The following is a 24,414-nucleotide window of genomic DNA, read 5'->3' as shown; positions in this document are numbered from 1 at the left end:
GTCACTTTGCTGACCTCTATATGTTATCACCCACACAATTACATCTTTCTTTACGTTTTGAGTTAAAAATATCAATTATGGAAAGAAAAAGAAGGTACTATATTTAATAATATTCCTTGCGGAAAAGGTCGGCCTACGCGTGGCCGGGTATAGTGACTAATTGTTACTTTCACATGTACTTTTGAGAGAGATAAAATCTAAAACTCGCCTTTTATAGCTGTAATATCAAATAAAAACGAATAATCTGTACTTTTTAAAGACTTGTCTTCATTATGGCTGCACTTTTACTAAACAAACAGACATGCTTTCGCGGCGAAATATTTGGTTTCCAACACGCGGACGCAAAAAGATGTGCCCGCGATATTATTTATAGCGACCAGTTATTATAGCTGCATGATTAGTTTGCTCTCCATGTAAATGGTCGGCTTCGAATGGAAGAAAAGACTAACTATTAGTTATTTTCATTCAAAGACCCGTGGTGGAAACGGGATTTACCTTCCAGCCTCGACTTTCAGTTCATGGATCGTGCAAAAAGGCTAAATCATGAGTCACATTTTTCGGGATATCGCAGGTAAAGAATCACCTTAAAACTGAAACACCGACACCGTGAGGGATACGATCATACTTTCAAATTATTTTAACAAATGTGTATTATATTCATTTTAATTCATAACAGTCAGCTGATTTGACAACAAGATATTACGTTGTTTTTATTTCTGTGGGACGTGAACGATCAAGCATCCTCAATGATTTCAGTGAACTAAATGAAAGTGGTCGAATGGGGTTTTACTATGTTGCTCTTCCATGTTTCAGATCATAATTTTAAGGTTAACTGGAAACTGCTTTAGCTAAAACAAAAGTGTAAGGGACTATCATTGAAATCAATCTGATCAATCTTGTTGTAAGCTTGGTTTTCGAATTCCTTTTAATTTTTCTCTCAAAATTAGTTTGAAGGGTTTAAAATGAACACAGTTCTCTTATATTATGAATTATGACGAGCGGTAGACTCGTTGTACAGCCATTGAGAAATTAAACGACATCAAAATAGCAGTCCATTGTCAGTGTATTTTCATTAATATAAATTGATATGCAAATCTAAATGACGTCCGTAAAAGACAACTGTGGTGACTCAGTGACGTCTTTAAATTCTGATTTTACTTTAATATAATGAGATCGACTATGAAGATACCTTGGCAAATTTATATTCTTCAGACTTCCCTGTCATATATAGCCACTCTTGACGTGCTTTATAGAGTCACAAGAATACACAGCTGGTATCGATGTAAGAGCAAAGAAACTGAAAAGCTAACAGCAATAATCTTATCATTTTCACGACCAATTTCCTTGGACTAGAAAGAAATAGCTAAAAAAGTGGCATGAAGTCAAAACTTTTTTGCTGCTAGCGCGATCGGCGAACCTCTCTGCGTTCGACTTATTTAAATTTAGGGTTGTGATATCGATCATGGAAAATTGATTTTCCTTTGACCGAAAGACCATTATTTTCTTTTTAATGCAAATTTAATTAATATCGCTTGGACCTAGAAGCTACGCAATCAAATTGGTGACATAATTAGTTGCTACATGGTTCTGTTTTTGTCTAAGAAAAACATTTGATTAGTGTTTGTGTCGCTAAAGTTTTTTTTCTGCTTTTAGCATTGCCATCTTTCGCGGTCTGAGTATGTGTTTCGCATGGGTTACTAAAGAAAATTAATATTTGCTTTGTAAGTTTACGCTGATGCGGAAAACGTCATGAAACAGCTGAGGATAGTTTAGCGGCCGTTTTCAGATTCACTTTTTATTTTGGAGCAATAATAACATAGCCACGTATTCAGACATAGTTTGAAAGAATTCATTGGCTCTGAGAAATAAGCATTAATAATGACCATTAAATTGAAAATCTAGTGTTACCATTAAACCGAAGATGTCATTGTGGTGTTCGAGTATTACAAGTGGACTCCATGGAACTTGATTCCGGTTGTCTTTCATAGCACTAACACAACAGTCAAGAGGTGAGGAACTTCGTAATTATTAGTTGGTTGATTCTCGAACCTCCATCACTCGACGGAGTAATGTTTCATATTTATATATGCAATCTTTGTGATTGTTCATGCAACTACTGCAGACACCTACGTCGACGGATATGGAGGATCAAAAAAGACGTATATGTAAGTTTATTGAAGCTTCGATCGAGTTTGCTCCATAATATTTTGAAACATCGTTAAAAAATAACTGCCTCTGAATTTCCTGACCTAGGAAAAAAATAATCGGTCATGATTTTTCAGCTTTTTGTAAATACAAGAAACCAGAACGCAGGCTGAACAATCGTATTCGAAAAAATATGCTAAAGCGAATAAATAAAACCTCTGTCTGTATGTACGTCTGCAAAGGTAGGTAACGGTCAATGTATTTGGGTTCCATTGAAAGTCAACCCCAAAAAAGTACTACGTTTTCTTTCCGTGTTTTCCTTCTACCCCAAAAGGAACGACGGTCACACCCGTACACTTGCTAAACTCACGATAACCTTAAGAACCTTATAAGCCATGAGTATATTTACAACTCATACAAAGATGAATCAAATTTGTTCGGTCGATTATTCTTTTTTGCGCAAGCAGCAGTAGATTATCCATGCACTTGATGTCTACATTCACATCATTTGGAAATTTATAGGTTTAACTGGCCCTAAAAATGGCAGAAATCAGTTTCGTATTCAGCTTGCGTTATTAGGAATGTGACAAAAAAATAGAAATCACCGCAATAAATGTTCCGTCCGTAGTAATTGTCATTTAAAGCTACTTTAACACCCCAAACAAAGCGAAGTTTATTAAAAGAAATTCTGTTTTCTTTGTACACTTAGCATAAAAAAATTTAACAATCGACGAAATACGTACGCTTTTTACAAAATAAAAGCAGCTTTTTTCCTCGAACTTAGGAGCCGAACCATTGACAAATGGTGGTTTTCGATTTGTTTTTTTATGTGATAAATTTTCTAACATTGAGCTTAGTTTCCTTACTGTTACTGTTGTCATTATTGACAAGAAGGTTTTTTCCGTCCGTTAACTCATATTCGGATGGGATGTTTATCTCATTTGCATATTTTGAAGATTTAAGGGAGCATCAACAACAATTCTGTTGTTCTTTTGCCCGCGTTACAAAGGCTGCCAGTGCGTTGTCATGACAACACAGGCAGCGCGCACAATACAGACTCGATCGTATAAACTGAATGAATTTTGAGATGCTGTAAAAAATTAGTCACATTCTGTTTTCTACTCAGTTTTGCTTTGAAAACCATCTCGGTGATACGTGACTCTTACATCGTCAAAAAAACTTTAAATGGTGCTTGCCCGTTTGCAAATTTCACACATTAAAGTCATTAATTGAAATTGAGAGCCAATCATGTCACTTCGAGGAAAGCGGTTTAAGAAGTTGGAAAGCATCAATTTAGGGCATCGATTCAGCGTTGCTGTAAGACGAGAGGATCTTCTCGATTTCACATAAAAACTTTTACAAGCGTTGTTTTTTTAGGCGAGTGCCTTTCATTGAAGTCTTTGTTGCCCAGAGACACGTGCACCGGTTGTTGTATTTATGTGAACTTGAAACCACCTGCAGCATCTTATTGGTTTCCTTTCAGAGAAAATGTTTTACGATTGGTCGGTTTTCCGCAACAGCTGTCAAGATGAGCTGCACAAATGAACATTATTCTCTCCAACCAACATCAAATGCTCGTTGTGACAAAACTTCTCTCATTTGTTTACAATGGCAGCAGCGAAGGTGCAATCTCTTCCAGTAATCTCAATCGGAAGGTAATTTTTGTTTTTTGGCCTTTTCAAGGCCTTTTCAGATGTTGGGAAATGGGAACCGGCGCTAGCAGCGGAGGATCACAGGCAGGATCGAATCCAAATGTCAAGGAAAGCCTTTCATCGAACGAATCGGAGAATAAAGCGTCAAGAAAAACTTCCACTGTTTCGAAGAAACGCTCAAACGGCTTCATTACATTGAGCTATGAGCCTACTCATACTCCGCTCGCTCGGAAGCGAGGGTACATCAAAGAGGGATTTCCAGTTCACGGTCTTATTCAAGACAAATATTTCCTGATAAAAGATCACTTTGACGGAATAGACAAACTAAAGACCTTGGACAAGTATGGGGCGCCGAATTTTCGCAAGAGTCAAGGACCCTATCCCGTGTATGGAATGGGTCAGCCTTCCAGGGACGGTTTAGCTCATGTTATTCAAACCTTAGTCGAAAGTGGGCATAAAGTAAGTATAAGCCATTAATTTTATGATAGCTACAAACGCATCTGCAGATCTTTATCGACTTTCAGGGCATCCGAAGCGTTTAAGAAACCTTTTTGTGCACTGCGATTGTTTTCAGCTCTTCTCAGTAATCTAGCTGTAAAAAGCACTGCGGGTTGATTTAGATCTCCTATTTGATTTTCCATCCCTCAATGGAGAATTAAATACCTTTATTTTCTGAAAAAAAAAGCGGTCGTCATCTAATCGAAAATTTACATGACGAAATTAATTTTTTTGAGGGCTCACAGACCAAGTGAATTTACGCAGATATCGGTTTCCGCCGTTTCTTAGAGATAACTAGTAGTTAGTCACGTCACAGCCGGATTCCGTTTCGCTGTACAACACACAGTAAACAAAATATAAGATGGATTATTAGGAAAAAAAGAAAAGCCCTTCATTTAGGGTTGAATTTACAATTACAGTTTTCGTAGGGTTCAGCGTAATAAAACCTTCAAAGGATTCTCAGCGGGAAGTGTATTTTTCTCAGTCTTTTTCGCCAAAATGATAACAAGGAACTACTTGTATTTTGTCTAAAGCATTTTATTCGCTGCGTTACAGAAACAAAATTAAGTTTTCTTGTGCAATCGTCGTTATAAATTGTAAATATTTTTTGTCTAATCAAACCCTAAAAATTTAATTCTTCCAGTTAAATAAATAAACTCTGAAAAATCTTCAAGAGAAGTCTGATAACAAATTAGAAATATTTATCTGTAAGGTATACTTGGCAATCGCTAAAATATTAAAATTCTGGCGGGAATACTGTTTATTGATGACAGTTCACATAGCAACGTCAAAATTTCATAACTTGAAGAAGAATTTAAAGGTGGCGCCTCTCTTATAAAATCAGCTACAGTAGAAGCAATTAATGTGGATTGTTTTAGCACCTTAGCGTTTTCTGGGATTTCATTGTGAACTGACTGATAAAGAGCAGATAGAAAATAATAATAATGATAAAAAAGAGGAAACAAGTTTTCGATCGAGGTTACACAGCATGATTTAAATAAACAACAACGGTTTTCCCCACACTGAAGAAGGATAATACACCCGAATCGTTTGTCGATCAATGTTAAAAGGAAAAACCGTCAGGGATGCTTGAGTCTTGTAGTTAGATAACTGATGAAGTGATATTCGGTAAAGAAATATAAAAAGTGTCAAATCTAACAAACACAAACGTTTCAGGTGTATGCTATAAGAAAATTAAAAAGATTAGTATTCGAACCTCTTGTTGTCATAAGCGCTGAAGCATTAACCGGACTCCAAGAGGGCACTTTTGGCCTGGCTGTAAAAACTTTCTGTACTACATATGCGTATCTACAAAGCCAGAAATGATAATGTCACGCAAAAGGCAATGTTCAAATCAGACACCAGATGAATTTTATGTTATTAAAAACGTACACATCCTACTCTCTTAAATACTGTATTTTTTTGCTGTTAGTTATGTCTGTATTTTCTTTAAAAATTTATGCTTGCCAATAGATCCCGAATAGATTCCGTTAAGATAACTATTTCCCGAAAGTCAGAGACAGTCAAAGGAATTAGAGGAAGAGCTTCAACGTTTATCACCCAACAATGAGGGCAACTAACGCTGGGATACATAAAGAACGAGAAATTTAGTTTTGTAGTTTGTTGGCAGTTACAGAAGTTTTCTGCCGGCCGTTAATAGGGACCTTACGATCCGACAACGGCGACGTCCATGAAAACATCGCTGAATAGACTTCGCTGAATAGACTTCGCATCCTTTTAAACTTTTTCGCGATTATCCCAATTCGTCCTGTTACTTAAAAGAAGGGAATTTTGGTTGGAGCTGAAGAGAGGGGACCGCGCCCGAGTTCAGACAGAGATGGTAGAATTTATCGCCTTGCAGTTCCCGTTCTCAAGTAAACTTAAAATTTGGTCATTTCACGTCGTAGTTGTGTAGAGAAAGCGAAGGAAAAAAGCGTGATGCACGTGTAGAGTTGTTGTTTTGCTCATTAAACCTATTGCTTTTTTGACGTTCTCCTTGCCGTCGCCGTCGTAGTTTCGTAAGATCGCTAATGCCCAGCGCGTCCGCGTGCGCTTTCATGGCAACACTGAATCTTGTCAAAGTGAAAACTTTATTTCTTTTCGTAAGATCCTAAGAAATAAATCGTGCTGTGCATAAGTTCCGCCAAAGAAGTTTCATTTGAATCGTAACACCATAGGATCTCGTTCAGAAGATTCTAAAGTTTGAGGGCGGAATTATTACAATGTAGGCTGGTTAATATTTTCTGCCTTGATTGCTAAACAGACAGTAGCTATTTTAAGTACAGCTAAAGTCGTAAAAGTATATAGACCCCAGATCGGCGTCTCGTTACCTTTTTTGAACTTCATGGTAACAAAAAGTAAAGAATTACGAAAGAAAAAGAAAAGCTGAAATGACGGATATAAGTAATCATTGGAATTGCCCAAAGGTTCAGTTGTCATGCCGAATGTCGATTTTTTTTCATTGTGATCTTCTCAAGAGTCCTCTTTAGCTTTATATATACTAAAAGAACAATATTCACTGCTTTAATTGTTGTTTAATGACCTTTTGGCGGATTTTAACGTGTTTCAACCACTTAAATAATTTGCCGCAAACATTTTAACGTTAATTATTTTTTACACGTCAAGCTGTCATACAGACTGCATCTTAATGACAAAGGGTTTTGAAAATGAAGCTTCATGAAAACTCGCCGTATTAAGCGAACCCGTGTAAGCTGTCACCGCCCTTCTCTAAAGCGGTCTGCACAAGTTTTGCCAAAATTATGGCGGAATTCAGTATTGTGAACCTAAACGGGGCGACGTCTATTAAGTGCTAACATTGGAATAAATCTGTCGTCAATTCGTCTCTTAACGGATAGTTTTACTCGTCTATATTTTCTTCGTGATTGTGTTTAGAACTGGTTGAATCTGTATTTTTAATAAACTTTCATCCTGCCACAGTCATATTAAACGATCAGTTGGCCATTACTCAAGGGTGGTCGATTAATACAGGTTGAACTTTACAAGCTGCAATATACGTTCGTAATCAAATTTTGATACCGCCTATAGAATGCATTTACAGCCAGCAGCCGCAAAATGCGTTGGAAACTAACGCACTTGTATAGTAAACTGTACTTAACTTCATCCACTGATGTACATGGGGTACATAATTAAACGAAACTCTGGAAGGTCGTATTTAATGCAGCGATGGGGTATATTCTTGATATACGCATATTTGAGGCAGATTTACAATTTCAAGAGCTGCCCAAGTAGCTGGCCAATAAGTCCGCAGTCACTTCACTCAGTTCAATATTCAGTTACACTTAAAAAAGGAAAGGAAACATTTCAAAGCGGCCGTGAATTTACTTTTTGCTTACTACAAACGATACTTATCATGATTATAAAACCTTTTAAATTCATTGGAATGGCAAAATTACAAAAGATACTGCAAAAGATAAAAGTGCCTTTTTACATAGATTCGACGATGTTTTGTAGCAGCCGCGTCAGCGATTGCAGCTGCGGCCATTTTGATCTCCGCAAGGGGTTTAAGACCTGGGTCAACGGTGTGTTTGGAGAATATGATTGATTGGCAATATCTCTTACTAGAATACCTAGAACAAATTGGAATTTTCCCGAAAAGTAAATCTTGAGGTCTTCTTGTGCCTTAACGTTTAATCATGGTCACGTGGCATGTCACGTGCCCAAAAATTGAAAATGAAGGACATTGGTCAATTGGAATTGGTGGCGAATTATTTTGCTTTGTTTGGATAAATAAATCAGCGTTTCTGATAGAGGCTAGACATACCTAATGTTCTAACCTTAGAATGAATGTAAGTTTAAAATTAAAGTTTTAAATAATTCAGTATTAAATTTGGGCATTTAGAATGATGTTTACCCTCATATTTTTTTTGGAAGAGCAATGGACGGTCGTTCCAAACGTGAAGTGTTAAAAATATTTAATGTATGAGAAAAATGTTATTGCTCGATTTCTTGTCAATTATTTAAGATTTTTTATGCAAAATGGTCACGTGACATATCACGTGACTTATTAACACAATATTTATAGTTCTCGCGGAGAGAGCGGCCGTTACTACCGGTTTGGTATCCGTAGTTGCCTAGAACAAGCCTTAAACAATTCCTAAAGACGCCATTCAGCATTTTTGCCCTTTGGCTTGTTTCCGTTTGTTCTCACTGCTGACCCTTTTTAGCTTCGCGAGATTTTTGCGATAACGTATTTCTAGTTTAAAATGTTAAGGACGATGAGTTCTTAATTTGCGTGTGCCAAATTTTGATTCAGCTCCATAATCTGTGCCGAAGATATAGTCAATAAATCATTTCCAAGGGTATACCTATTAGACCCAAACCTTTCAAACTACTTGAGGAGTTATCACAGTCCGTAGTCAGTTCCAGACCTCGCACTAGCTGCCCGCCAATTAGCGAGTTTAACAAGACCTTTATGAGCAATGTGCGTCTAGCGGCGGTGGATTTTTTGCATTCTTGTCCAGTGGTTTTGCCAAAAGTTTTATGGAAAATCGTCTCTGTGAGAGATAAGACACTTAGTAATACAAATTTGGCAGCGTCGAGGTTTATTAAAGCATTAGTTCAAAATGACCACCACGAAGCAAAGCCTACACCCTACAGGCTACATTTTAGTGTTTTCGCGTAATTCTTGGCGATAACAGACTGCAGTTCAGAAAACGGGAAAAGACGAAAGGCTTACTCGAAAGTAATCTAATTTCTTGTAGTGACGAAAAATAAATAGATATAACTTGAACGAGGTAAATAAATCAATAAATTAATAAATCAGAAAAGTAAAGATGGCTTCGAACGCATGCCCTAAAGAAACCTCTAAAGAACAGACGGAGCGTTCTTTTTCACAGAAGATGACAGATTTCGGGAGAGTTTTGAAATGACACCTTTTTAAGTATTTACTGTGCTACGCTGTTGTGATATTGGACATCTACCTGAAAGCCAGTCTAATGTGCTGATGAATTTGTTCACAGGAGATAGTGTCGTTTAACTTACGAGAGGAACCCGTGATATTTGTGGGGCTAAATCATGATTTCGTGCCATACTCGCCACGAGACCCCAGTAGCCTAAAGGGAAACATTGCTAATCATGGAGTAAAGCCCGAGGAACTTGCTGAGACAGAACTCAATATTAGAGAAGAGGTACAGTACGCTTTTATTAACTAACAGCCCCCGGACTGACGGCTCGGAAATTTTTTTTGAAGATCTTGGAACATGGCCTTCTCCGAATCCCGGTTCTTGCAAGACAAGTTATGCTTAGCATCTTCAGAGATAGCCCAGAAAATCCAAGTTTTTGTATGTCGATGAAATCATTGTTTAAGAATCTGAAAAGCTTCAAAATAATAATAAATCACTGCTTTGCTGGTATAGATGATTTGCTTTTGCATTTGCAATGTTTCTTGTATAGAGAGTTTTCACTCACTTGGCCAACATCTATGCAAATTTATTGGAACAAAAGGAAGCATTTATATATAAGAAATTCAAATCCCGCAGGTTTTTGTTTGGGAAACCAACTAACCTGACAAAACAGCCGACGTTTCGTGACGCCACTACTGGTCCCCCGCACCACCTCGAAAAGACGTCTGAGAAACGACCTCAGAAATTCCATACTGATGACGCGTCATTACTCAAATCTAGGTAGTGCCTCTGATAGGCTGAAGCAAATTTCCCACGCGGCAGGCCCATTCAGAAGCACTACCCATGCCAGATCTGGGTAGTGACGCGTCATCAGTATGGAATTTCTGCGCTCGTTTCTTAGACGTCATTTCGAGGTGGTGAGGAGGACCAGTCGTGGCGTCACCAAACGTCATTTCGCGGCGAAACCAGTGGTGACGTCGCCAAATGTCGGCTGTTTTTTCAGGCTAAACACCAACACGTAAGACCTCCTTTACCTTGTTTTGTTAAACCAATATGGCCGCCGTTACGTCATGTGTAAACGCCCTATATCATTGACTTGAGCATTACTGCTATTATACATCTTAGAATGTGACGTCAATCAGAGTAATGTCTAGTGATCGTTTTTATTCATGTTGCAGATAATTAAGTTTTCCATAGAGGAAGGTGGAAACTTTTATTTTTATAATAACGTGGAAACGTTTGAGGATGAACCTCACCTATATAAGGTTGCTTACGAAGAGGACCTGTGTGTACTGGATGAGATTTACAGTAGACAGATATTCCTGACTCCCTTTCTTAGGTGAGGTTGTTATCTTTTCCTTAAACGTATGTATCCTTGAGATTTAAAAATAAATTTACTCCTCGACGAAACAGTGTGAAACTTTTCTCGACGTTTCGACTCCCTCGTGTTGTTTTCCTCAAGATGGCAACCTTATTAGATCACATGACTGCGCTGGACACATAACAGCAGACTGAGCACCTTGAAGCCTTGCACTTGTTGATCGGAACAGAGCTCATTTCTGTTCTACCTGCTCAGGTGGTTAGAAACGAAGAGAGGCGGTTGTCGGACAGGCTAAGCTTGTGGACTGTTTACCAGGACGCTTAGCCTGAACGATCACAAGTATGATCGTATCGGTTAGTGTAATAAGGCAAAAAGGGACGATGTTTTCCTTTGCTTGAAATGCTAAAGATAATCCCCCATAATTTAAGAAGGAATATCTCTTAAAAGTATGATTTTATCGCAGGTATTCTCGAATCCCAATCACTGCTACAAATGCACCCGAAGAGCAAGACTTCGATCAGTTTATCAGCGCCGTAAAAGATATTCCTCAGCTATTCGACAGAAACTCCTCAGCTCCTTTGCCCGCCATGGTGTTCAACTGTCACGTCGGTCAGGGTAGAACTACTACAGGAATGGTGATTGGCTGCTTAATCATGTGTCACAGGACTGGTTTTCCGGCAGAATCGCAGTAAGTGAAACCCAGATTTCATAGACTTACGTGGCTGTATCCTGTCTTCCGTCTTTGCATGGATTATAAGTACAGGTAATTAAGGTGGGCGTAAACTTGATCATATCGTTTTTAGGAAAGGCCTGGAGGGGGGAAGTGCTGTACTCACAGGTTTTGCTGGAGTGGGGTGTGGCATCTGTAACGGTAATATTGCCACCCTAAGCCATTTCCATTTCCATAGGAGCGACATGACCTAAGCCCATATAGAGTATATACAGTTTTACAGTACGGTGTGACTTGTTTTTTATTTCACCGTTGTTATTTTCAGCACAATTCCGCTACCAGTCGATGAAAACAAGCCAAACTTAGAAAGAGGAGAATTTCGGCTCATTCAGCAGCTTGTAAAGAACCTTCCTAATGGAAGGCAGATTAAACACGAGGTATCATATCAGCATTGCATACGTTCATAATTACACTTATTCTTATTTCTTGTCCCATTAACAAGAGATTATGTTTTTCTTAAATCTTAACCCGTGCAATAAAGATTAGGGGAGAAATTAAGATAATCAAGAGGGGTGTTATCTTCCCATTCTTCCATCTCCGGGAAGGGAGGGTCGGGGGGGGGGGGGGTACTCTAGAGGTGTGCCGCTGCATTGGATCCTAGAAACATTGGCCTATAGCAGACCATGTTCACCTACAATTTTGCCACCCTATACTAGACGAAGTGCCACATGTTACTGCCCCACCAAGACTAACTATGAACAACAGGAAGTCCAATTCAGATTCTTTATACTCACTGATGAAATTCCTAGACCAAAGTTCTCTGACTATACTAGACTAAACGCCTTTGATTTTAACTCCATCCTTCCATGAACAAATACCCGATTTAGCACATGTATGGTATTGCTCCTCCCTAACCTGACCAATGTTCCACCGCAGCTGATCACTCCTTCTTCACTGAGTTTGCATTCTCCGCAAACATCACTACAGTGTTCAGCAATGTAACCTTTTTCTTGCTTACGTCATGTTTTGCTTTGTTTTAATAAAAGGTGGACTCTGTGATTGACATTTGTTCTGAAGTCATGAACCTGCGGTCTGTTAGTTACGAATGTAAAAAGAAACTAGAAGAAATAAAGGATGATTACAAGATTGAGGTACGGTTAAATGTTAAACGACATATTTGATTAAATATAATGGTTAATAGAAAAACGGCTTGTATGAATGATTGCCTTGAATGCAAAGAGACAAAGCCCTTGAGACCAAAATTATCTCCTTGACCAAGATTATCTCTTATCTTGACTAATCAGAACAGACGTGGATAATGTAGGCAACTAGTCAGCGATATGTGGAGATGTCACCGGTGCGAAAGGCTGGAAACGGCTTTGGTTTTACTTCAGATTGGTTGCCAATTCACCAGTGGGCCGGTAATTTTTATTTTCAGGAAGTAGAAATCAGTACAAAATCTTAGCCATCACTAATAGGACCCGGAAAAAGCCCTATTTAACACGTACGCATATACTTCCGTCGGAGTGATTTTCTTCATATAAATTATCTTGTGATTCTGTTAATATGTACTTTTCAGGGCCAGAGCGCGTGTGAATACTGGTTGAAGAGAGGATTGAGCGCCCTGGAACGTTATTTCTTTCTGATTCTCTTCAATGCGTATCTACATGAACAGGTAAGAGCTAAGGAATACAAAGAAAATTTTACAAAAACCACATCAAATAAAGCCCGTGTAGCAGGCACTCGGAAGTTATGGGTGTGAGAGAGAACGGGGCGCGCAGCAGAGGCAAGCACCTGCTCCGCAGGCCAAATCAGATACCGGTAGAGAGAAAACAGGAAATACCTGCCAGGGGAGGATGGAACTTTTTTACGATAGGGGTGTACCGGTAGAACCTTGCATTCGCCTATGCTGGCTTGTTCAAAAAAAGTCCTCGTGGACGTAAACAAGCCAACCTACGTACTTAATCAACGGTAGACTACCAACGGCACTTTTATGATCAATATTCAATACTTTCCCTCTCCAGTTCCCGCTCATGTTTTCACAAACGTTTCGGAAGTGGATGCAGCGGAGACCTTGGTTGTACCGAATGCTGAGTCATATCGACGTCATGGAAAGAGGAGTGACGTCAGAGTTTATGTCCAAATATCAGAATCCCACTTTCTTGGTGATTATTGATTCTTAATCTTTGTTAGAAGCAAAACAAGGTATCTTTGCTGGCATCGAGTAATCTATCAACCTATCGACTGTATTAGTGTATGATTTCATCGATACGGACTTAACCGGTATAATGAAGAGAATTACAAAGTGCGTAGGTTATTAAGTAGCCAAAGTAGGTAGTATGGGCAACAGAGCATGTTCTGTGAAACATTCGTTGTTTGCAATGGATCACGTGATTTCTGAAGGTGATTTCACCCCACACCATTTAATAGGGGCCATTTCTGAGTTCTCAGGCCTCTGTATCAAAACAAGGTTAAGTGCTCAGCCTTTGATATGGAAATGGTTTTAATTTTCATTCTCGTGCAAGTAAAACTCATTTCCACGAGAAAGATTGTACACTTGGCCTCATTTTGAAAGTGAGGGTTTTTGGAACTCAGAATGGCCTATTTGTTTAAATCAGAAAATAAAGCTCTCTATATTGCAGTGTGGAAAATAGTATCACTTGCTTTTAATCTCTTGCTACAGAATTATGTTTTGCTCACTAGCTAATCTAGTCATGGTTTCTTCAATAGCGAAAGTTTCCTCGTCTATTTATTATCGGTATTCATGATCAATCCTTTCAGAGCCCCGGTCATTTATTTCTAAATCCGTTAGTAGGAAAATGACTTTTTTTGTGTCTCTAAGAGTCGTTCTTTCTGCCGGGTTTTAACCATCCTTTTTTTTTCTTCGTAGGTTGCTGATGAGCAAATTAGTCTCGATGTCTTAAGTACGAGGCGGGAATTTGAGGTACAAATTAAAGCGTAAGCGAAACTTAACTGACTTAGCGAGTGACGTGGCCATCTCTTTAACGATCCTAAGGGTGACCAACATGAATTTTCTCCTTGGAATTCTAATGCATAATCAAGAGAAAAGGTTATGAGAATTTAGAAAATGCTGCTCTTTGGTCTTTCATCAGACGGGAATGTATGGAAAACTTGCTTGTGGCTATTGGGGTTTAAAGGGATTATGACCATGAATCGTAGAGGGTAACTTATAGTCTAGTTGTTTTGCATTATACTCGTTACTTTTACAATTGCTTTTACCAGGGATATAATGCAACCAGTTCGTCTGGTGTGAGTTTAAGTAAACCGCTTCTGCTGAAATCTGTCTGTTTTTTTTTCCCGCTGAACTAAGCAAAGAACTTTAAAGGGGAAAAAATCCGGTTTTGGTACACTATAATTCCATAACTTGGATGATATTTCCAAATGCCTGTTGAAGCCTGATTTACTATTCAACGCCTGTATATTTTCGTTTAGGTTTCAAATTTTCGCAACGTTCCTGGATTTCCGGTGTATGGCATGTGCCAACCTTCAAGACAGGTGCGACAACCTTAGAATTTGTGATTCTGTTGTTGTTTTTTTAATGTGTGGTAATTCATTCTCCTTATCAACAGTATTCTGGGCACAGTCGATTCTCTCTTAACAGACTTGCCCCTTTATAAGAACGTCACCTCCGTAAAACGGACACCTAGACCTAGTACCTGCCTTTATCGGCCCCCTGCTTTATTTGACTGTCTATAAGACGGACATCATTAATAGTGGCTTAATGGTGTCGCTCCCAAAGCTATCCGTCTTGAAGAGAGTTCATGACTCTACAACCCAACGTTGGAAAGTTCTTGGACTTTTTTGACTATTTTACTGTTCGTTCCGTTTGCACAGGGTCTAAATCGTGTTGTAAGCTTTCTTCTCGGAGCAAAATGCCTTCACCCTAAGGTTGTTCTCTTTAACGTGAGAGAAGACCTCGCAGTAGACTGTGATGGGAACACATTAAGTCCAAGAGAGGTAAGCTCGCAATAGAAATACTGAAGCTGGCAAGATTATTAAAAAGCCGCTTATAAAGAACCTAATTATATAAATATTTTCTAGGGTTCTTGTATATTGGGTATCTACTAAGAATGTTGGTTTTCTTGGGTCTAACCGGCTTTTTAGATAAAGGCTCACATTTTTAGTTACTTTCCTGATTTCCAACACATGTCTAGCCTCAAATAACTGATATAATAAGGGACAATATCCCCAATTTTAAGCCGAACAGTTATTTGTTTCTTATACGCGGGTTTTTCTTTACTGTCGGTGTCATGATCGCACTTGGGCGGGTTGGTTGATTTCAACGTATTCCTTTTTGTACTGTTATAGCTTGCTGCAGGAATATGGAAAAATTTGAAATTGTTTCATGGAGCTTTTGGAAGAATAGCAAAATTCCTTGGCCATTTATAACTTTGTTAACTTGACAAATTGTGTTTTAGTCCTCGTACGGATTAAGTTCACTCGGGAGATCATGCTCAACCTACTTAAATATGAAATGACTCGTGGGTTCAAACCTTTCCCAGTTTCATAATTATAGACTTTATAATTTCATTTGTTAAATTCACATCGTGTTTTGTTTCAATTTAAGCTTTCCCACCTTTGCGATCACATGCCTTACAGAGGATTGGACACTTCTGGAATTGAGGTACATCAATGATTTTAAATACTCCTGAAAAACCTGTTTTTACAGCACTATCTTAATTGGCAATTTGTTACTTTTCTACGCACTGCTAAAAATTGTGCATTATTTTAAAATTTCAGCAAAAGGAAAATGAGTTAAGATCAGACTTACTGAAAAAAGGGAAGAAGCGTCCTGTTCAGGTAGAATCGTAGTTATCTTTCTATATTTTATTCTCTCTGACAAAGGATATAGACTGTTGTCATGGCAACGAATCTCGACCCAGCCTCCTCCGGCGGCAATGAAAACGCCTAGCTGAAAAAAATGAATTTGCATCCTTTCAAACTTTATCGCGTCTATTTCGAGCCGCTCAATTTGTCAAACGTGCGCGACTATTCCTGGAGTTGAATTCTTATGGACTTTATCCATGTTGAAAAAGAGGAAAGAAAATTTGTCGTCGTATGTTCACGTTCTCCATAAAGAGTCGCGTAAGGAGGTTTTACATCGTAGTCGTGCAAAGTCGATGTAAAAGAAATGTACTAACGTATGATGCAAGAGCAGAGCAACCTCGTTCCCAGGGTTCTCTCTCTCTCTTCCCTAGAGAAAGTACCCTGGTTGCGGCTGGTCACGTGAAAATGTGTGTCAATGAATTTCGAAGAGGGGGTAGGCCCTCCACTAAATTTTTTCGACTGGACGATGATTCAGAAATACTATATGGGGTAGGGAGAAAATTTTTGCTTCAAAATATCGCTTGAGTTTTTGAGTTGCGTGCAAACTACATTGCTTTCGGCTAGTTACGATAACATTATTTTGAAAACAGAACAGGTTATTTGTTCAGAGAATTTGCACTTGAAAAAATATTTGCGCACCGTTCTGCCAGCAGGATACAGAAAATCTGTCTTGATTTGCACGTGCAAAGTTAGCTTTTTGTAAATTTGCATACTCCGCGTGTGCAGTTCATGAAAAGGAAAAGATAATTCAAAAGTAAGGTTTAAATGAAACACCACCCAGACGGCAGTTTGAAGATTGTAATGGTATTTTCCACTTTAGTTAATTTATCGGCTGGTGAACAATATACCAAGTAAATAGCATACCTCGCTCCCAGGGTTCTCTCTCTTGCATTACGCAATACTATTTTTTCGAATTTTTTCGAGCGTTGTTGACATTTCAAGTTCCTCTCGGACCCCGACAGAGTTCCCTCCCTTATTTTTGCAGGCTCTCAAATTTTGGGGGCCACGTGACCAGCCGCAACCGGGGTTCTTTCTCAAAGCAAGAGAGAGGACACTGGGAACGAGGTTGCGAGCAGAGTTGCGTCTATTAATTTAGCTCATGGGTCGTGAAAAATTTGCAATTTTGTCCCCGAAGCCTCAGAATCATGTTTGATTTTTGATTAATCCAACTTTGGCTTTCAAACTGACCAGGATAGTGCAGTCGATTACTAGAGGGTCTCAATGGGGTGGTGGCATTTACGGTTATCGGCTAAAATTTTGGCTCTTTTACGGCTATCGGTTAATTTTTTTCAGTTACGGTTAACAAAAAAGTTAAATATTAACTTCTTTTGTTTCAAAAAGTTAAATATTAATTAGCCCGTATTTTTTGTATCTTTAAAGCAAAATAGAGGTCTTCGTAATCTTCGTGAGAAAAGCAAAGCACTCACGCGAACGCCCAACTTAAGGCTGGGGCACGACATTCATTACAACAGAAATGGCCGTTTTCACACTAGAGACGGATTATTCGTGTGAGACGGGTTATCCGTTTGATGATTCGCGTCAGATAAGTAATACGTCTTAATTTGAAAATGGAATAGTTTCAATTTTGAATAAATAATCCGCCTGACTTTATCCCTCAATTTCGACGGACAGTTTGAAGATGGATTATCCGTTCCAGATGGCCTGTGTACGGCCGCCCACTCCCCTCAAAAAAAATCGGAGAAGAGGTGTCTGTCGGGAAGAGGGCGACCGTATACAGGCTAGTCTCAGACTGATAATCTCCAGCTCTAGTGTGAAAACGGCCAGTAACAAAATTCCCGTGTCCAGTGTTTTTAATGATAGCGAAGGACTGTACTGAACGACTGTCAGCCGTTGCCTTGTCCATAAGCCTCATTGTTTCGCGCGGCTAATGCGTTTCGGGTAACGTGGTCCGAGCGAGTTCGCCACCGAAATGCCTTGATCGAGATGGCGTGGGAAGACGCCATACAGGGACTAGTCATGGCAATGTCTACCGTAGCGTCAGAGAAAAATAGGGAAATGTTGTTTATCGGCAAAGTGTTTTACAGACAGTGACATCTCTGCGTGCTGTTTCACTAGTGTTTCGAGGACACGACCTTCTGAAAATCGCAAATATTAATTCCCAGCAAGAAGCCAGACTTTCGCTATGGAAAAAATTATTTTCCTGAAAGAGCGGCGGGAGTGGAGCCTAGGTCTTGGTCAACACCTAAAAGGTGCTTGGCCTAACGTGCGTACAGAGTCAGAGTAGCTGGGAAATAAAAAAACGCAACTATAAGTGTCATAAGTGAGCTTAGTATCTTCCTTAAAAGTAGCAAATCTAGGGAACAATTTCTTTTACGGTTAACTCTTTTTTACCCTATTTACGGCTAACGGTTAAAATTTTTCAATTTTTACGGCTATCGACTAAATTTTTAGCCGTTTTACGCCTATCGGTTAACCCCATTGAGACCCTCTTACTAGTATACTGTGCCTGACCCACTATCAGAAGACATTTACTTATAACTGGACTTTGACGACTCTGAATTTTTCTTAGAAAGCGCGGGGCTATAGGAATTCAGTGTTTTAGTTTTTAACTTTAAGAGTTTGTTATCCTCGTTTAGGTGTATTTGGATATCAACTCACAGCCGGAGGAGCGGGATTTCAACAGTGTTTTGACTTTGCGAGAATCAGCGGAGCTGTGCATATCAAAGCATCCACAAACAACGTACTTTAGGTTGCCGCTACCAGAAGATAAGGCACCTGAGGAAAAGGTAAAATCAACGCCTCCGGGGGTTACTCCTAGGAATTCTTGGCGGGGGTGTGCCGCCCGGTTCTCTAAATCCTCACCCTATTTCAGACCAAAAAATCACACCCGTTTTCAGACCTGGCCTATAAAAAATTAATTTTGTCATCATTTCTTAGATTTGAACGATTTCGAGTTCGCATATTTCTCATTCTGTCTTACTCAAATACGTTCATACAGACTTATAGTTCTATACCCGTTTTCAGACAAAAAAGGCCCAAAAACCATATCCCTTGGTGCAGCACATATCTATATGGCTCTATGTATGGCCAGGCTCTTGGTATGGCTTATATAATGGAGTCTTCCCCGGGAAGTAGCGCTGTGCGGGCGAAGGAATTTCTCTATCCTGTGCAGAAATAGACTTGAAATCTCACTCTCCGTTTTCAGCCTCGCTTTAGACCTTCTGTTTTACTGTTCGCACGTACTTGACTACTCAACAAGGACTGTTTTGCAGTCTGGTGCAGAGGCAATATTAGTGACCAAGTAGATGCTCCATAATATTAAATAAGGCCAACTTACAGACACCGGTGGAGACTAACATCACTATTTTTGCAAAGTATGTTGTTGGTTATTTAGTGTCTTCTTTGGTAGGGCAAACTGAAAAATGTTTGGGGTAAACACCAACGGATTAAAGTCACCGCCCAGGGAGGCAAAACTCTGAGCTGGGACCGTGAACTTCTTCGTTTACAACTAGTCGAAACTAGGCAGCACACTTGAATGATCTTACCATTTGAGCTCTAGCCATGCCTTCCGCTATAAGTGTGTTCCTTAATAACCGTGAGCAAAGCTTTCTCGAGCTGAAAGAAGTTCATAACTAAGCAAACATAGCCTAAAGATCGTGTCAGAAAATTTTACGCTTGTGCGGACGTCACAGAGAGCCCATAGTTATGACGCACACACATGGCAACCAAGGTTGAAAATACTTCCTCCATGACCTTAATTTTCACTTAATACAGTATACAGTCGAACCTCCTATAAGCGACTACCTATCCGAAACACCGAAATTAATTCTCCCAGTCAAAGACTTAGTTATAGTTGAACCCCTCGTAAACTACCACCTCTCGTAAGCGACTGTAACCAATTTTTAGGATGACGGTTTTAGGATTGTCCCTTGTTTCTATCCTTTTCTAAGCGATAACCTGGGACAATGGTTTGATTTTGTGTTTACTGTATATAGTACGGTACTCAGAGTGTGAAAAGAAGTGTTAGAAAGCAAAAAAGGATTCACAGGTATTGTAACCAAAAAGTTGCATGAATACTTTCTCTGCAAAAAGTAGATGTGTCCGGACTCCTGCAGTTCGACGGTCGTAAGCGATTACCTCCTGTAAGCAACCACGTACTCTGTCTAACCATTTTGGTGGTCGCTTATACTAGAGGTTCGAGTGTATTTTGTTTGCTTTTAACAGATTTTTTCCCGAACTGGACTTCCTATTTTCCTTTAGTTAGATCATTGCTACCTCTTAGAGCTAAGATATCCTGAAACCAATTCCATGAGGGATTCTATTCGAGTAATCGTCTTTCTTTCTTTCTCAGTTATCTGATCAAGACATTTTCTTTGCAGGATTTTGATCGCATATTGTTGATCCTTAACAACCTACATGAGATTTACACCGATGAAGACGGACCTGCCTTGGTGTTTAACTGCGAACAGGGTAAAGGTCGAACAACCACAGGAATGGCAATAGCGGCACTTATATACTGCAACAAAAAGGTAAATGATACCGTCTCCTTTTCAGGCACTTCGTATTTCGCATAGAGACGTGCGCGGAACGCGAGTGACTAGTGACGAAGCGCAATGGACCATGGGAATGAGAAAGGAGAGAGACGTCTGGGTGCGAGGCGTTTTGTTTCATGAGTCTTTTATTCCATATGGGACTCCTGGCGAATTTTATTGTCCTGTCTGTTTTCTTGTCTCAGTTTACACTGGAAACGGTGAAGAGGCGATCGTAGGTTTTATGTAAACTCAAACAGCCCGCTGTTTCAGGCGTTCAGTTAGAAGAGAGTGGTGCGACTATGAAAAGAAGATCGAAAAAAAAAAAGCGCTAGGAAAGGAGAGAAAGCGTCCCCATTCCTTGGAACAGACTAAAACTTTGAGAGCTCTAGCCTGCGAGCAAGTGGGGATAGCGAGATATGTCCTACCTTATCTAATCCGCCAAACGCTGGCCTGGACGTAGGGCAATACTGGACGATTTCAAGTTCGATTTAAAGAAATGAAAATGTTAGTTTGTGTACCAGATATTCCAGTAAGATGAATTTGTCATAGCTTTCTCTGATCCGAGAGAGATTTTTTTGTAGTGAGAAAGTATTCGTGTTGTAGACTGTTGTGTCTGTGAAAATTGCTTGACCTTCATATTTATTACCTTCATTTCAATCTTTTAGGGGTTTCCCGTTGGCACTAGAGTAGATGAACAAGATCCAGCTTGTGTCCCGAACGCAAAGTATACCCTGGGAGAATTTGCTGTAAGTGTTGCGTGTTAAATAATGGTCTATAGTTATAAAAGGGTACCATAAACCTCTGATGTACAGTTTCTAACCTTATTCATTTAGAAAACTGGAAACATTTTAAACTGTATTTGCATACTTTAAGCGCATGGATTTATGGAAGGGTGGAATATAAAACTAGAGAAGATTACCATACGACATGTTAGGCAGGGTAGCACATTGAAGAGTTATCTTTAAGAAATCGAAGAGAAAAAATGGTAGTTAACAACAACAAACGTCAAACGCGTAACCTATTGGTTGTAGTTATCTCTTGTAGTCTGTGATGTCAGTGGAATTTTCTAAATGGGTGACCATTTATAGACAAAGAAAACCAGTCTTAATAGATCGATTTTGGTTGAACGTATGCTTTGTTTCCCGTATGTAGCTCAACACGTTCTTAGGGAATTTTGTCCTTTGTCTTTTCATAAAAAAAACATTTTTTATTTTTTGTTTCATTTTTTGTTTTTTCTTTCTTCGTGAACAAGAAGATATTTGAAAGAAATATTTCGATATATATAGGTAACCTTGGGTACAGACGCCCCCTCCCCTAAAAAGCAGTCGGGGAGAGACGATTGTGTCTCTGTTCCTCTTTTTTTATTGCGAGGTCAATAGGCCATTTGCACCATGGAGTCACTTTTCTACGAAGACCAGAATCCTATTCGTTTCTCCTTTCATAATGTAAATTTGGTTATCCCAGCCAGGTTTAAAGAACAAAAGTCCTAATTTGAACAAGAAAAAAAAATGAAGGATTCTGGTCATAGTAGTAAAATGACGTCATCTTGCAAATGCCTATTCAGGCTAAAATTAAAAACAACCGAGCTCGTTCCCAGCCCGGTCTATCTACTTCCAGGGCTCTGTCCCTCCAGGGAGAAGAAAAAAGCCTGGAAACGAAGTTGAATCATAGAAAAGTTGAAAAAAGCTTAAGAGGTTAGGCTGCTGACCTCAGCAGAGGCGAAAAATGTTTTTTTTGCTAATATTTCTTCAGGTTATTCGTCACCTCAAACGGGTTTTGCCAAGTGGTCCTCAAAGGAAACGAGAGGTTGATTATGTTCTGGACAGAATCTCAGAAACCATGACACCGATGCATTACCATCCGAGAGAAGTAATCTTCTCCACTTTTAACTTGGTGAGTGAATAAAGCTTTTCATATAACCCTTTAGTCATTGTCGGGGAGGCTCGGCTCCGAGGTCCAACCTCTTACCCTTTTTGACAGTAAAGGTACTTCCTTCGTATACCGCTTCTACTGACAAATGGTACCCCTTTCACATACCTAGTTTAGAACAATGCATCTCTTTTAACTTCTGTAAATGACCTGCCTTTTTAATATGCGTTATGGTCAACTTTTTGTCTTGTTTTTCTGCGTAATTATTATGTAAACAGTAACGGAGCAGCACTTGCTCAACCATCCCTGATAGATAGCGTCCTATGCCACCTGCCCACGTCGGATCTTTCTGTACCTATTTTTTTGTGATTCTTTCACCTTTTCTTCCTATTACACTGCTGAATTATAGTTGTTTTTTTGTTTTAACAGTACCGGAGCAGTTGTTGCGCAAGCCGTGAAAAGTGTCTTGAGCTACGTAAAAGAAGCCTGTACTATTTGGAGAGATATTTTTACCTTATCCTGTTTAACACTTATCTTCACATGGAGAGGAGAACAAAATGGCAGCGATCTTTTAGCCAGTGGATGATGGAAGTTGCAACAGCAGCTGGTGTTTACGAAATTCTCGACAATTTTGGTTTCCACGATTTTGAAAAGACCGAGGAGCGACTGCGCGCGCTGCGATGGAGATGGCGGGAAGGTTACAAAGGGAACTCGACAAATTGAAACCGTTCTGAAGGGGGTAGGGGGGAGGGGGGAGGGAGAGCTAGGGGAGGGGGAGGGGGAATAATAGACCTTATTCACGATACCCGCCATCTTTGCACGCGGTTTAGGATTAATGGGGTAAAAGCAATGTCACGTTTTATTTCCGGGGGGGGGGGGGGGAGATAAATTTTGGCATTAGGAGTAATCGCGGTCGAGTTTGTTTATTCTATCAAAACGAAGCGACGATTAAAAGACTTCGAAAATGAACAGTTCGAGTTTCGGCAAGTTTTACTTCATCATTGCTTCCTCTGAGGACATCTAAGGTCGCTATTGCATCCAAAAAGGTGACAGTGAATGACACTGACGGAAAAACTTAACTTAGGGTCATAGTCCCTGAGGGGCGGAGAACGCGAATTTTGTCTTTACATCTCTTCTAAAAAATTAATAGTCTAGGAAGAAAAATGAAAAGAAATCTGCAGTCCTAGATTTGACATGTTTTTGAAAAGTAAATGATGTAAAATAAAAAGATAACATTATCGTAATTAGTACAATATTAAAGAAAACTAAAATATTGACTTAGTCATTTAGTCCCTTAAGTGTAAGATACATTATAAATATAGTGCAACTAAAAAAACTATTATTGTAATTGTAAAATAGCGGTATTTAATTTATTGAAGCGGATTTAAGACATCAATTAGAACTGACGACCTGGCATAGATTTTTAAATGCCTCGGTCCTGATGGAATGGAATACATGTGTATTGACGGGAAAGGAGAATATTCTAAACACTGTCGTTGTATTTCAGTTAGGGGCACAGAAGGGGTTAAATCTCTGACTTAAAATATCAGAGTAACGAATCAAAGTCAACCTCCCCTAAGAAACCACAAAATCTTCATGGTCTCTTACGGGGATTTCTAAGTCGCCCCTTGTAAGGAAAACCAAAACAGTCTTGGAATCTGGATTTCAGGCCGTGGATTCCTCATTCCAGTTTTCACAAGTAAAAATCTCTCGGATTCCGGAATCCGGAATCCCTCCCTTGGAGGGATCCAAGCCACGAGGGATTCCATGATTTACTGATCAGCAAAACGTTTCTCAGGGAATCGCGGGAGATGGGGCAGCATTTGGCTAGTTATGTGCGATCCAAGAACTTCCTGTGTAAGAAAGTTAGGCGCTAACTTTTTATTCGGATGGAAGATTTTGGTAAAGAGTTTTTTGGGACTGACGAAAGTGGTTATCATGAAAGTTCATACAGTGGGACACTTCTATTCATGGGACACCTCCATTCAGGGGACAGAAAATTTGGCCCCGGAAAAAATGTTCATATATATAACCTTTGTATTTGTTAACTCTATAT

At 39.4% G+C, this 24,414-nt stretch overlaps 1 protein-coding gene across 4 annotated transcripts; it reads left to right on the top strand.

Moving 5' to 3' along the window:
• Nucleotides 1-368: 368 nt before the first annotated feature.
• Nucleotides 369-23,097, top strand: LOC140935967 (paladin-like). 4 transcript variants are annotated; one of them, XM_073385545.1, is made up of 19 exons: nt 369-571; nt 3,829-4,256; nt 9,275-9,442; nt 10,336-10,496; nt 10,942-11,166; nt 11,474-11,585; nt 12,195-12,299; nt 12,728-12,823; nt 13,173-13,313; nt 14,039-14,092; nt 14,602-14,664; nt 15,004-15,126; nt 15,737-15,793; nt 15,910-15,969; nt 18,594-18,743; nt 20,337-20,486; nt 21,155-21,235; nt 22,242-22,382; nt 22,788-23,097. In XM_073385545.1, the coding sequence occupies exons 1-19, from the start codon at nt 544-546 to the stop codon at nt 23,079-23,081; spliced, it is 2,637 nt and encodes an 878-aa protein (XP_073241646.1). In that variant the 5' UTR covers nt 369-543; the 3' UTR covers nt 23,082-23,097. The 4 variants fall into 4 exon arrangements, with proteins under 4 accessions (XP_073241646.1, XP_073241647.1, XP_073241645.1 ...); XM_073385546.1 differs by lacking the exon at nt 369-571 and adding an exon at nt 1,561-2,009; XM_073385544.1 differs by lacking the exon at nt 369-571 and adding an exon at nt 2,058-2,165.
• Nucleotides 23,098-24,414: the final 1,317 nt, after the last annotated feature.

This window comes from Porites lutea, chromosome 4 (genome assembly GCF_958299795.1).
Source record: "Porites lutea chromosome 4, jaPorLute2.1, whole genome shotgun sequence".
NCBI lineage: Eukaryota > Metazoa > Cnidaria > Anthozoa > Scleractinia > Poritidae > Porites > Porites lutea.
The sequence above is the reverse complement of the archived record's forward strand: the minus strand, read 5'-3'. Positions and strand labels throughout refer to the sequence as shown.